Source organism: Olea europaea, unplaced genomic scaffold (genome assembly GCF_002742605.1).
Source record: "Olea europaea var. sylvestris unplaced genomic scaffold, O_europaea_v1 scaffold1878, whole genome shotgun sequence".
In the NCBI taxonomy this organism is placed as follows: Eukaryota; Viridiplantae; Streptophyta; class Magnoliopsida; order Lamiales; family Oleaceae; genus Olea; species Olea europaea.
In genome coordinates, this window is record NW_019236577.1 from 49708 (window position 1) to 63545 (window position 13838).

General features: G+C 33.8%; 1 protein-coding gene across 1 annotated transcript; it reads right to left on the reverse strand.

Annotated features, from left to right (window-relative positions):
* Positions 1-1365: 1365 nt before the first annotated feature.
* LOC111378831 (serine carboxypeptidase-like 18) lies at positions 1366-9404 on the reverse strand. Its single transcript, XM_023002102.1, has 14 exons — positions 8903-9404; positions 8580-8725; positions 3832-3908; positions 3614-3736; positions 3340-3442; positions 3204-3241; positions 3015-3116; positions 2850-2936; positions 2596-2754; positions 2333-2404; positions 2102-2220; positions 1810-1923; positions 1666-1720; positions 1366-1586 (listed from the first exon to the last, which is right to left on the reverse strand). The coding sequence occupies exons 1-14, from the start codon at positions 9037-9039 to the stop codon at positions 1503-1505; spliced, it is 1416 nt and encodes a 471-aa protein (XP_022857870.1). The 5' UTR covers positions 9040-9404; the 3' UTR covers positions 1366-1502.
* Between the last annotated feature and the right edge of the window lie 4434 nt (positions 9405-13838).

Sequence of the window (13838 nt, forward strand, 5' to 3'; positions counted from 1 at the left end):
TATATATTTAACATCATGCTACAATTCATACTAGAATATAACATTTCATTTCATTCCGATCATTTCTCAGATTAAATATCAGGATGTATATCTCATGCTCAAAATTAAAAATTTAAATAAAACATATTACGCAATACCTTCGGTCCGTCACATGGTAGTTGATTGGTGAATGCTAGGTGGCAAGAACCTTTCAAATTCTTACGTATATAAGAATTTTAATGAAATCCTTACATCACATCTTTAAAATTATATCTTAAGGAAGTTATTAATAATTAATAAATAGCATGTAAAGTTAGGATTAGCTACATACACATTTAATGCACATAACAATTTAAATTATTCTAATTCTCATATAGACAATCATATATATAAGCATATTCGAAATAATCATCTAAAATAAACAATCATAATTTTTAATATACCTTTCACGTGAACAGTGGTACTATTCAGGGTGATCGGTGTCGTTGTAATTCAATTTAATAGCAATTAAAATAATAATTTCCTATTATTACCTAATTTAGTAAAATTATAAAACATGTATAATTATGCTGTACAAATTTACACCCAACCACATGTATGTATACTTACACACGTATGCCTCATTTGTACACATCACACGCTACGTATGCATACATACATACCAACTTCATATATATATATAGAAAAAAAAAAAAAAAGATGACATTGGCATAGTATGAAATATAAAATCATTATTTTAATGTTAATCAATCAAAATATAATGATTGCATTTGAATTCAATTCAATAAAATAATATTAAAAATCTCATACCCTTTTACAACTCAATATTTCCAAAATCCAGTCCTTATTTGTTATGTCTTTGGCACATATAAACAGGAGAGGTGAGTAATTTAAGATTAGATCCTTATAACGAGAACTCAGTAATCTATCCCCTTTACGTAAAATCATAATTGACGAAACATTATTAACAATGTTAAGTAAAGAACTATCCTTGTAGTACATAGAGGAATCCATTTCAAATTATAGTGTTACAAGCTTCTATAACTGAATTCATAAATTTCTCTTTTCTGGTATGAATTATAATTTATGTATCCAAGAGAATCAACAAGTTATGGTTATGATGTGACAACGTCCTTAGGAAGTTGTGCTTCTATGGGACATAGGTTGGCCAACAAACTTAAATAAATTAAGGTCATACAGTTAGAGTAGAATTCAATGCTTCCCACTCAACCTAGGCTAACGGATGTAGGATGAAATGCAACAAATTCGTAAAATTAAGAATAAAATTCATAACATTATATTTGAAAATATTTTTTACGTAGAAATTATTGTTAAGTAAAATAAAATGGCACATGCTACCTAAGAATATAGTCCTCCAAAGATAAAATATAACCAAATTTAATTTTTTTGGTACATTGCTCTTAAAAGTAACAAGTTTGATTAGCAGAACAAAAAATGCACGATATTTATTGAGATTATATTGTAAAAGGGTACTACAAATGAACCCCTATCTGTATCAATATCTATATAGGACGTACTGAGAGCCACCGCTGTAACATTGCAAGGCATTCTTTAGGGTAGTACTCTGGTGGTGAATGACCTGCACCCTGGAAAATAAAATTGTACTTTCATTCCATATTTCTTGAAATATTCTTTATGATAAAGAACATAGTCAACTTTTCTTGCCTTCACTGTTACAAATGTGAGATTGAATTCATTCTTCTTATACTTCAATGTGTACCTAAAGTTTATTGAAAATTTGAGAATTATACCGTGATATACATATATATATATATATATATATATGCAGAACAGAAAATTTAAACCAACCCTGCGACTTGGCCATTAACATTCCAAGGTCTCCAGTCGTCATCAACAGTCAGATTGAGATTACGAATCCATTTTAAAGTACCCATATAAGTTGCAGCCAGGTCATGATCACCGCTTGAAAGAAAAGAAGCATAATCAGAAAGTATACATAAATTTACATTATTGAATAGTTAAGTTTTCGTTAAATGATATACAATGACATATAAACAAGCAAATATATTTTATTTTAAGACTAAACTCATAACGAATTAAGTTATAATTTCAATTTAAGCAAGAAACTTATACAACTTACTTATATATTAAAACATTGTATCCTTTCTCGCTGAAAATTTTATGATAATGAAGAACACTTTCTTGATTGAGTTTATAAGATAAGCTACGGTTGTATCTCGTCCAGTCTCCTATCGTCCCCTGTGATCAAATAAAAGATTACCCTTAAATTTTGATAAAATATAGTATTCTCTTTTTGTTCCTAGCACATGGTAAATCATACGAAATCTTTAATATTTTCTATTTAATGTACCTTTCTAATATGAAGAGCTTCTTGAACAGTTGGATCATTAGCCCAAAAATAAGATTTTGCATAGTTTTCAGTCTGTAGAAAAGAAATCAATTCAGAGGTTAAAAAAAAAAAAAAAAAATAGTAAATGTTGCTATAAGCTTCTTTTGAACCAAACGCAGTTTTAAAATTTTTTTCTTCAGTGACAATGTAAATATGAACTTACTTTCTAGAAAAATAAATTTTAAGTTAACTTGTGTGTATATATATAGGGCTAATTAAGTTACGCGACACCACAGTCGATCTTCTTTGGATGTTGGGAGAAGGAGGTGATCAACTGAATTGTCTTCCAGGAACGTGTGATCCCATCCAAAATCATCTGGTTTTGGCATTAGGAATTTACATCTTGGTTCCAATATGTGACCTAGATTTAGCTGGTTTACACACTGCAATATTTTATCAGATCATGAAACTTTCAGTGTTATGACAATATATAATTAATTTTGCAGGAAATGAAAAACGAACCAAGATAAAATGTTACCTCTTCAATAGCTTGAAGGGCTAAATGACATTGTTCGTTTTTTGGATCATGATTCACATATTTTTCGTTACAACTAACTTTTGCTCGCTGCAATTTTACCAAGTAATTACACGAGAATAATATGCTAAATGCTACATTTGATCATCAAAATAGTTGAATAATTACCTCAAAGTATTCATCAGATATAAGTGCCACACGGTGTGCATACGGAACTCTTTCATTATAATCAATGTCTGGATCTGTTAGTCCACTGCCAACAATGTATCCCTGTTTTGATTTCAAAAGTACTCTAGCGTTAACAAAAAAAAAATTATAGTTTGAAAATTAAATGAGTCTGTATGGGCTAGACAATACTTGGAGGGACAAAGGTGGCTGCAATCCAGCTTCGTTACCTGCATATTACAGTCAGGGGTAACAACTTAATTAAGCTTGGTTGGGATAAGAAGAAATTAATTACAGACTTGTAAGCTTCTTTTTTCTTAGATACTACCTAATAATATTTCCATGGCAACCATGGGAACAAGTTTGCCTCCATAGGATCCACCCGCAACATATAGACGGTTTTTGATAAACATGGGGTGATTCAATAACCACTGTATTATTATAAATATATTGTTAGTTCACTAACCAAACACAAAAATGGTGGTCGAATGCATATTTTTCAGAATGTGCGAGGATTACTAAGTTCAACATTAAAATTCATTCCTAGTTTCTTCAATCTCAACTAAGGAATACCACATGTATGATAAATAATGCCGATCTACCTTCTTCAGAAATGTGTAATTATCTTTTGCTGATTTTGTGTCCGTTGAAGAGTAACCTCTTGTGGTGGTTGAATATGAAAATCCGGTACCAACAGGCCAATCAATGAATATAATATTGGCAACCTACAAACCGTAAAATTATATAATATTGGTGGATACTATCAAAGACATACATACATACATGCATGTCATGCATGTAGTGAGAGAGGTATTTTTACCTTGGTCCATGAATGTGGCCTTAGGAGAATAGATGGTAAGCTTCCATTAAAATCTACCACATCAAAAGCTAGTGGACCTGCACACAAGCACACACTGATTTCCACACAGTATACAACCTGGTTATTAAATATTCATCTTAGTAAACCATTAATTGTTCAATGAATTAATGCATGACATATAATTTCATGATGCAAGCAAAGAGATATGTCTATGAAATGTGGAGCAGTATTGTGATTTCTGAGATCATCAAGCGACATACTACATGAGCTGAATACCAAATAATTCAGTACGATACTGTATTTTGTTCTTGATGTTGTGACGTAGAAATTTTTAGTTGGGGCACAATGAAACTCTGTACAAATCGAATATTTTGTTTTTGATTTTTGAATGATTTATACTCAACCCGAGAGTATGTTTGGAGAATGTGTGATGTGAATCCGGTAGCAACGAACACTAACAAACCCACAAAAGAATGACACAAACCCCAAGAAAGCCAAAAAAAATTAAAGTTTAAGACTCAATATACAAATTTGCGGACCAAACAACCAATAATATATTAAACTATTGACCTTTTGATCACGAAACTTATAATTTTAATCCGGATTTGGATTTAACCCAACCAATTAATGAATCAAACAACTCCAAGATAACAAAGATACGAAGGACCTTTTGATTACACAATTAATTGAATCTTACCCGAGTTGTTGAACGCCACAAGATGTTGAATCTTGATAAGTTCATATTTGTTCCACACAAGAGCAAGGATTGCAAGCAAAAGGCTCTCGAATTAATTTCTCAAATATCAAAGTCTTGGAATACAATAATGAAATAAATTTTCTATTTATACTAAAGTCTAGAAAAAAAAAAAAAAACCAAACCTGATTTAAGAGTCATAAAATAATAAACTTGCCAAAAATAAGAAATTGAGTCAAAATAGGATTTTCGCGAGAAAATTGCAACTTTGGTCCCGAATTATGCTATGCGGCCGACTTTGGCCTAACCCAGATCATATCATCCCCTCTCTCTTCGAAAAGATTTGACCTCGAATCTGCACCTGGTTCATAAAATATGCTCCTTCCATCTGCTTGATCAATATTGAACCCTTGATTGCGCTTCTTGTACCCCGCTTTGCAATGGTTGATTGATTCCTCTTCAATGCTCCAAAGTTGCTCCATTTGTTGTCCATCAATGAAATACTTAAATGGTGCTTTCTTATGCAATAAGTTTTTATGTTCCTGCAACAAGGAATATTTCAAATTGTGGAGGGATATGTTAGCCTTCACCAACTCTCTTCCACCACCAAGTTCACACTTCTTTGCATATAAGCTCCCCTTTCGTTTTTCTTTCATTTTTCCCTCATCGCCTTTCAACCTCAACTGATTATCATACACTTGTTGTAGTGTCAAAGGGACAAGTGTAATTGTTTTCCTATCCATGTAAAAGTTGTTCCTATTTCTAAATCCACCATGCTTCACATTCGTATCGTATTGCCAATGCCTACCCAATAATATATTCCCTGCATCCATAGGCACAACATCACACAGCACTTCATCCTTATACCTCCCAATTGACAAATTCAATAACACCCTCTTGTTCACCTTAACATCATCATCCAACCACTGTAATTTATATGGTTTTGGGTGTGGTACTAGCTAAATTTGTGCCCCAACCTCCATCAATTATTAAATTACATGCCTTATTTTCCACGTGGCATCGTGTGTGGAAAATATTCTCCCGCTGTTACTCCTCTTTATCCACCTTGATTTGTGGACTGAGTGCACACATCACCACCAATGCGTCCCCTCCAACTGGATACTACACCTCGTCATCATCACTAACATCTTCTAACGTGGGCATTCTATCTTCATCACTGCCAGTCACCACTTCTCCATTGTCTTTCAAAATCATGGCTCGTTTGTTTGGATACTGAGAAACAATATGTCCTATCCCAAGCACTTGATGTCCCAATTCCTAGATTACTGTGGTTCCACCTTTGATTCAACCTTGCCAGCGTTGTTATCCTTTCCCCTAGGTGGTTCAATTTTATTGTTGACAACAGCCCCATCAACCTTTTCTTCATCCCACCTAGACCTCCAAGATGAATTAAGCCCCTGTTGATTGCTAGCTCCTCCTTTTCTGTTCAACTGCCTCTCAACCTTCATTGCTACATACAACATATTTTCTAGTTCCACGTAATGCTGCAATTCAACAACATTGGCAATGTCCCTATTCAACCCATTCAGGAATCGTGTCATGGTGGTTTCTCGATCCTCCTCCACATTAGCTTGAATCATTAAAATTTCCATCTCTTTATGGTAATCCTCCACACTCCTCGACCCTTGTTACAACCTCTGCAACCTTTGATGAAACTCACTATAATAGTGGCCAGGCACAAATCGTTTTCTCATCACTACTTTCAACTCATCCCAAGTAGTTATCGGCCTCTCTCTATTCCTCCGTCGTGAAGTGACCACCTAATCCCACCAAGTGATGGGGTAATCAGTGAACTCCAAGACTGTAAGCTTCACTTTCTTCTCCTCCGAGTAGTTGTAGCACTCAAATAACAACTCCACCTTTTTCTCCCAATCAAGAAATGCTTCTGGGTCACTCCTACCTCGAAATGTCGGAATTGACATTTTAATACTACCCATACCCCCATCACCGTCATCTCCTCCATAGTTTCTATTCCTTCTTTCAAACCTACCACCTCTATTCCTCATCCTTCCCATCTCTAATTCTTCAAATTCATCATCATCCCATTCACTGCCATACACATATTCATTTTGCATATTCATCATAGGCTCTCGCCTAGCCGGCCTCCTAGCATGTGGTATGTCTGCCCGTTTACCCCGGCTAAGGTTTGTAACCATAGCGTCTAGCCAGTCCAACATATTCCCCACACTAATTATCATGCGCTCAAACTGTTGCATCATATCGTCTGTCATGTTATTTTGATTTCCCATCCTGCTTGACGTGGATCCTTCTCGTTTTGACATTCTCACAAATTTTCTGCCTCACCAAAATTTCACTCGAGAATTCACTCAATACTAGGCTTTACCGTCAATTGAACTCACAACTCAGCCTTTTACCTCTCAATTGCTTCCAATCAATTATCTTAAGAACAATTACTCGGAGTAAAATTGTGGGATAACAATTGAATTGTTGAAGATTCAAGATTAGGAAGTTGAAGGACTAAGAAATTAAATAAAAAATTTTGGAGGGACCAAATTTTTTTTTTAAAAAACCCGTGAATAGTACCGGAACAGTACGTGAACAGTACATTTTTTTAAATTTTTTTTTAGAAAAATACAAACACAATTAAACTATCTAAAGATTTAAATTTAAGACTCAAAAATAATAGAAAACACGAAGAACAAAACAAAGACTCCAAAACAAGAAAAAAGACAAAGGGATATAACTTTGATTCTAGTGCCTAAGTTTAGATACCACCTGATGTGAACCCGGTAGCAACGAACACTAACGAACCCACAGAAGAATGACACAAACCTCAAGAAAGTTGAAAAAATCAAAGTTTATGACTCAATTCACAAATTTGCAGATCAAACAACCAATAGAATATTAAACTATTGATCTTTTGATCATGAAACTTATAAATTTAATCCGAATTTGGATTTAACCCAACCAATTAATGAATCAAACAACCCCAAGATAACAAAGATATGAATGACCTTTTGATTACACAATTAACTAAATCTTACCCAAATTGTTGAACGTCACAAGATGTTGAATCTTGATAAGTTCAAATTTGTTCCACACAAGAACAAGGATTGCAAGCAAAAGCCTCTCAAATTAATTTCTTAAATATCAAAGTCTTGGAATGCAATAATGAAATAAATTTTCTATTTATACAAAGGTCTGGGAAAAAAAAGAAAAAAAACTTGATTTAAGAGTCTTAAAATAATAAACTTGGCAAAAATAAGAAATTGAGTCAAAATAGGATTCTCGCGAGAAAATTGCAACTTTGGTCCCGAAGTATACTATGCGGCCGACTTTGTCCTAACCCGGATCATATCAATGTGTGGTTTGAAAAGAAGGAAAAAAAAATTTTGATTTGTGTGTACTATTATTTTAATGAAGAATGTGTAGTTGAAAATGAGCACTATAAAAAAATATATATATGATAGAATGTAAAATAATGAATGACAAACAAGGGCTATATAAAGTCAAGCTTGATAGTTGATTTTACAAGTATATGAATAGAAGACTCTAAAGTCACTAATCATATTTGTAATTCATTTTAAAGGGTTCTAAATAATCAGGTCTCAATGAAGGAGAGTACAGTCTCATAGGTTCACTTGAGAACTGGTGTCTACCAAAACCATTGAATCTATTTTCCTATTATTCAGCAAGTTAAACATGTAATTTAAAAATAATTACTTTTTCCAGACTCAATTTAATTTTTTTCCCGAAAGTTTTAAATAAAAAATAAATAAATAAAAAATAAAATATTATAGCTCCTTTGTTTAAGCATGGATATCCAGTTGTCTTTGCACGGTTTAAGTTGAATAATAAATTGAACACTACACTTATTTGACATGTACCTCTATAAATAGCATCACTACATCGAATAAAAGCATAAAGTTATCACTCACGAATGAGACTTATTCGTACCTCTTTAAGAACTTGTTTGGCTAAGCGTATAAAAAGTAAATAATCACTTACTTTTGGTGTGTATATAGACACACAAAAAGATATATACACACATACATTTGTAGAGAATGATTACCAATTTCGTAGACCAGGGAGGATAGACCAGAGCAACCAGGTCCACCATTCATCCAAAGCAAAAGCGGGTCTGTTTTAGGATTATTTTCGGACTCAATGAAATAGTAGAATAGCTGCACTTCATCGTTTTCTCCCACACCAATGTATCTAGTCAATCAATCAAACAAAAATTTAAAAAAAAAAAAAAAATACACACACACACACACAAAGAATTCAGTTTCTTGAATTTGCATTATTTTTTATAACAGATTGAACTCAACTCTGCTAAACATGAAAAGAAAGTAAATAGTATTATCCAGGGAAATAAAGAATGGAAGAACTGACCCGGTTTCGAGTGTGACGGGCAGAGTACCCGAATAACCTGGAAGAGTCTTGACGATGGACTGTGATGTTCCATTGTTGAAGAGTAGCAGAAGAAGAAGTGCATGCAAACGTATCCAATTCATCGTAATCACACCCATAAATTAATTCAACTGAGGAAAAATATAATTTAATCTGTTTTCTGAATAGAATTTATAAGGGCTGGGATATGAAATTGATGGCAGAGTTGCTGAAGAACGTGGAGAAGTTGGCATCCTCTTCTGACATACTGTTATACAAACAGACATAAATATTACGTTTGGCTGCAGAACGTGGAGAAGTTGGCTTTCTCTTCTGACATATGTCGGGGAAAATGGTACAAGTTAACAATGACGAGCGATTTTGGAAATAATGAAAATGGTTAACCAGGAGGGGGGAAAAAAGAAGCAAAAATAAAATGAGAACAAAAAACAGTGAAGGCCGAAAAATGGCCTGGGCCTCCGGCCGTTCCTTGTTGCAATTAGAGTGGCAATTTTATTGAACTGGACGGGCGATCGATTGCTGCCCAGTACGAAAATCTAACTGTTAGCTTTTTGAATTTTGATGTCGTTTTGAAGGGTTTTACACTCTTTACCCTTCGTTTTTACACGTAGTGGTTTTCATAATCGAAATAATATCACAAACATCAATTGATTCAATTACATTCAAAATCTAAGATCAAACCCGGTTTTTTATAGTTTCGTTGGGATAGGTAAACGATGTGAACTGTATTGTGAAGAACAGGGGGAAAAAATCTAAAAAGAAAATAAATTTATGCATCAAAATATGATTGAAAAAAAAAAAAATATATATATATATATATATATATATATATATATTTTTTTTTTCAAAAAAGAAAATTTTTGAAATAACTCACGAAAAATATAAATTTGAAAGAAAACCAGCATCAGAATGACTTAAATGGAAATTAAATTAAAATAGGCTAATGCCCAAAACATGATCCGGAGCAGATCCACAATTATCCTTTCCCACCTCCACCTCAAAATTAGGACCTTGATCCATACTGTAAAAATTCTTAACATGCTTCAACATAAATTTCGTGTCAAGAATCCTTTGAAAGAATGAATTCCAAGATCTTTGCGTGATTAAATCACCTTACATTTCAAAACTCCAAAATTTGTATTTTCTTGTTCTCCAATGATTCCAATCTTAATTACAATGAAAGGGAATTATTATACATCGAAAAATGAACTCACATCATTTAAGTTTTATTATATAGATTTTTAGTCCCACTTTAATATTTGTTGCAATATAAAATCCCACCGAATAGGAAGTGACATCAGAATTCTCATATTCTTCTTATTACCAAAATCTCCCCAAACTATCACATACTCCACTAGGATATCTTCTAGATCCATTTATTGATTTTTTATAAATGCATAGCTTTTCAACAAGTTTTGTAGTCCATGCTTCTCTAACCTCCCCTCTAAGAATGCTAAAAATGTGCATAGATCCAGCCATAGGTCATGAAGCACAAAAAAAATGGAAACAAGTTAAAATGAATCACATAACCTAATGAAATCTCACGAAAATTATGACTGTATATAAAACGTAAGTGATATTTTAAATGCTTCAGAGTATTCATTTATTTTCTTTTATTTAAAAAATAGAACCATCTCAAAAAATATTTGGGCACGTCACGCATACCTGCTGCTTTTCCGATTTCGGGTAAAAAAATAGAGGGGAAAAAATCATTTGGTCCATTTCATAAATTTTGATAAGTTCATGTGAGGTCAGATGCTTTACCACTAATTATTAAAATTATGTTTGGAGACGAACAGGCCTTCTCGGGACTAAAAATAACAAACAAACAAAAAAAAATTACTTTTCTTCGTTTTCAAACTAATGCAGTTTTTCAGATTTTTGTCCAAATTTCGGGAGGTCATAACTTTTTCATTTCAAAATCAAAATTAATTATCTTTATACGAGTAAGTGGAAAGCATGAAGCACAATGTAGAAAAAGTTATCCTGTGATGAAATTTCAAATTTTAACAATTTATTGCAAAAAATTAGATTTTCAGTTAAAATTTGGGAGGCCATAACTTCTTCATTTTAAGGTCAAAATTAATGATCTTTATACTTCTAGAAAGGTCTCGAGAAGATATCCAACCATGTCAATATAGAAATACAAAATACAGTGTAGAAGAAGTTATCACCTGATGAAATTTCAAATTTTTATAACTAGAGTTCAATTTTACTTCGAAAATTCAAATTCAAATGAAGTGAAATTTTGCAGACATTATATATGCTAACATGAACACATGGTATAAATTTCACAAATTAATATAGTGGGAATCATAACTTGCCATTAATGATGTTATTTTTTCAAAAAAAAAATGTCTTCCAGCATTTTTCATCACACTAATTCTTTTTACAAAAAAATACTTGCAAGGAAAACAATCTTGTTAGGACCGATGACCAATAATGTAGGAATTGAGATTTAATGAACACCACTTGAAGTAATAAAGAAGATCACAAAATATCAAGAACAAGATTTAAAGTAAAGAAGAAAAAGAGAATTTAAGCAGAGGAAAGATGAATTTTATTAAATCCGACAATATGGAGAGAATTAAAACGACACAACAATTTGGCTTAAACGAAACTGAAAGAGGAGCCACATATTTATAATACACAAGTCAAACCCTAAAACTCGGCTAAAATATGGAAATTAAGAAAAACCGCGTAAAAGAAAGAAATCCGGCACCCAAATATTATTTTCTTAATTTTGGATGCAATTGGTTTCTTTCCTTTTTCAGTTGGCTCTAATGATTCTTTCCTAAACCAAGACAACACACAATCTTCCAATCTTTGACCCAATTTTGAAGCACCTAATTAACAATCTCCACCTTGACTCGACATTCCGGTGCAACAAACAAAACTCAAAAATTTCTAATCCGTCTGCATCGAAATAGCCAATCTCATCAACACAGTAACCAAACTCTCCATCATCAAAACCATCATCCCTTGCATGGCATCCAAAAGTGACACCCGGACCCAAATCCTGAGTTCCCAAAATTCTACCAAGGAATTATCGTTTATCAAAAGGGTCGAAGCATACCCTGTAGCAGAAACCATACCAAATGCACGATCAGAAGGCCCCTTGCCAATATTATCACCTTCAATGATCCCTAAGGCATCCCAGACATCTCCAAAACTATACATACGTTCCATGAGTCTATTGGCACCACAAGAACACAGTGTACCCACTAAAATTGGTGGCAAAGCAGAATCATCAACACTTCCATGAGCAAAGTTCTTAACTGACCCAGAGCCAAACACAAGAGGTACTGAACCAAATTGAATGTCCACCACGGTACTGAACTTGTCCAAATATCTCTGAACTGGTTCTGCCCTCCCCTAAAAGATGTACAACTGGGATTTCCTCCGTCCCTCCAGTACAACCAAGACACCCTTTCGAACCTTCAAGACTCCACTTCCACCAGAGAATTTATACCCTTTTCCATCCAAGGTATTCAGTGGTATGAGATTCATTTTCAAGTCTGGAACATGGCGGAGCTGATCGAGTGTCCTCACTGTTCCATCTTGTAGCCTCAATCTGATCCGACCGATTCCTACAACCTGACCAAATTAGTTGTTTCCCATGACAATTCCACCTTGCTTCAACATCTCATACGCCTGAAACAAAGCCCTATTGGGACACATATCATACGAACATGCAGAATCTAGAATCTACTCCCCAGGTTTGGATTCCCCATCAGATACAGCCCATATTACATCTCTATCATCCGAAAAATTCTCAACAATGTTAGACTCGTTACGTGATTGCCCCGCACACATTAGGCTCTGTGGGAGACCAAATCTATCTCCCCCTTCAAAGAGGGCCTGTAGGAGACTGAATTCGTCTCCCTTTTACATAAACATTTATCTCCGTGAGAGTTGGGCCGAAGAATTGTTGATAAGCCTAACTTTGATACCAATGTTGGGTGTGATTAGGTCTCTCTCACCCCCAAAAGCTAACTCTAATTGTGAGGCTTTCTCTCACATTTATAAACTGAATATCAATTTCATCCACAACCGATGTGTGATAACCTCAACAAATCTTTGAAGCTCTTATACCAACGTAAAAATTCAACACATGCTTGTTCGGGTCAAGAATCCTTGTTTGAAAGAATGAATTCTATGATTTTTATTTGGTTGAATCACATTGCATTTCAAAACTCCAAAATTTACATTTTCTTGTTCTCTAATGGTCTCAATCTCGATTACAATGGAAGGAGATTATTATCTACAATCTACATATCTAATTTTGTGATTTCTCATGCCATATATATGCTTCTGGACACTTTTCTATTTTTGAGTGATTTTCCACATGAATTTCACTTTATTATTCCATCTTTTTTTCCTTCTGACAATTGCAAGACAAAAGTTACGGTGTTGTAGAAAACTTGGAAGTTGGTGGGAGTCAAGGAAAGTCGTGGGATTGAATTTTTATTCAAAACATTCCCTCCAATCCACTTTAATAACTTACGGCCAATCACCTCACATGGGTGAACCAAAACTGGTGTTTTCCAACACAAAATAGTCACACATGCAAAGAGAAATACAGACGTGCAGTAGAAACTACCCACTTTCTTAAGGTCCAGCTATCAAACAAGATTTACAAACTCAGGATCCTCAATGCTGACCAGAATGTAAGCGAGGACAGAAGCAGATGGGGATGAGGAGGATACATTGTTACTGTTGATAAAAATGTGATTAAATACACATATTTACTAAAGCTAAATCCAAATATGGTACAGAAACAGTCCAATCCCTCTGGCTCAAGTAATCAAGCTAGTAGTGCAAAAATTTGCTATAAAATTTTCTCATAATGCAGCATAAGTTTGAAGTCTATAATTGCAAAAAATTGGTAAAAAATCATATTATAATGCAACATAAA

Bases quoted from the DNA above. Each gene is read 5' to 3' on its own strand.
- LOC111378831 (XM_023002102.1), bottom strand. From the start codon at position 9,039: ATGGGTGTGATTACGATGAATTGGATACGTTTGCATGCACTTCTTCTT. The intron at 8,726-8,902 runs GTCAGTTCTTCC...TTGATTGACTAG, and splicing joins CCCGTCACACTCGAAACCGG to ATACATTGGTGTGGGAGAAA. The intron at 2,221-2,332 runs GTACATTAAATA...ATTTGATCACAG, and splicing joins AAGCTCTTCATATTAGAAAG to GGGACGATAGGAGACTGGAC.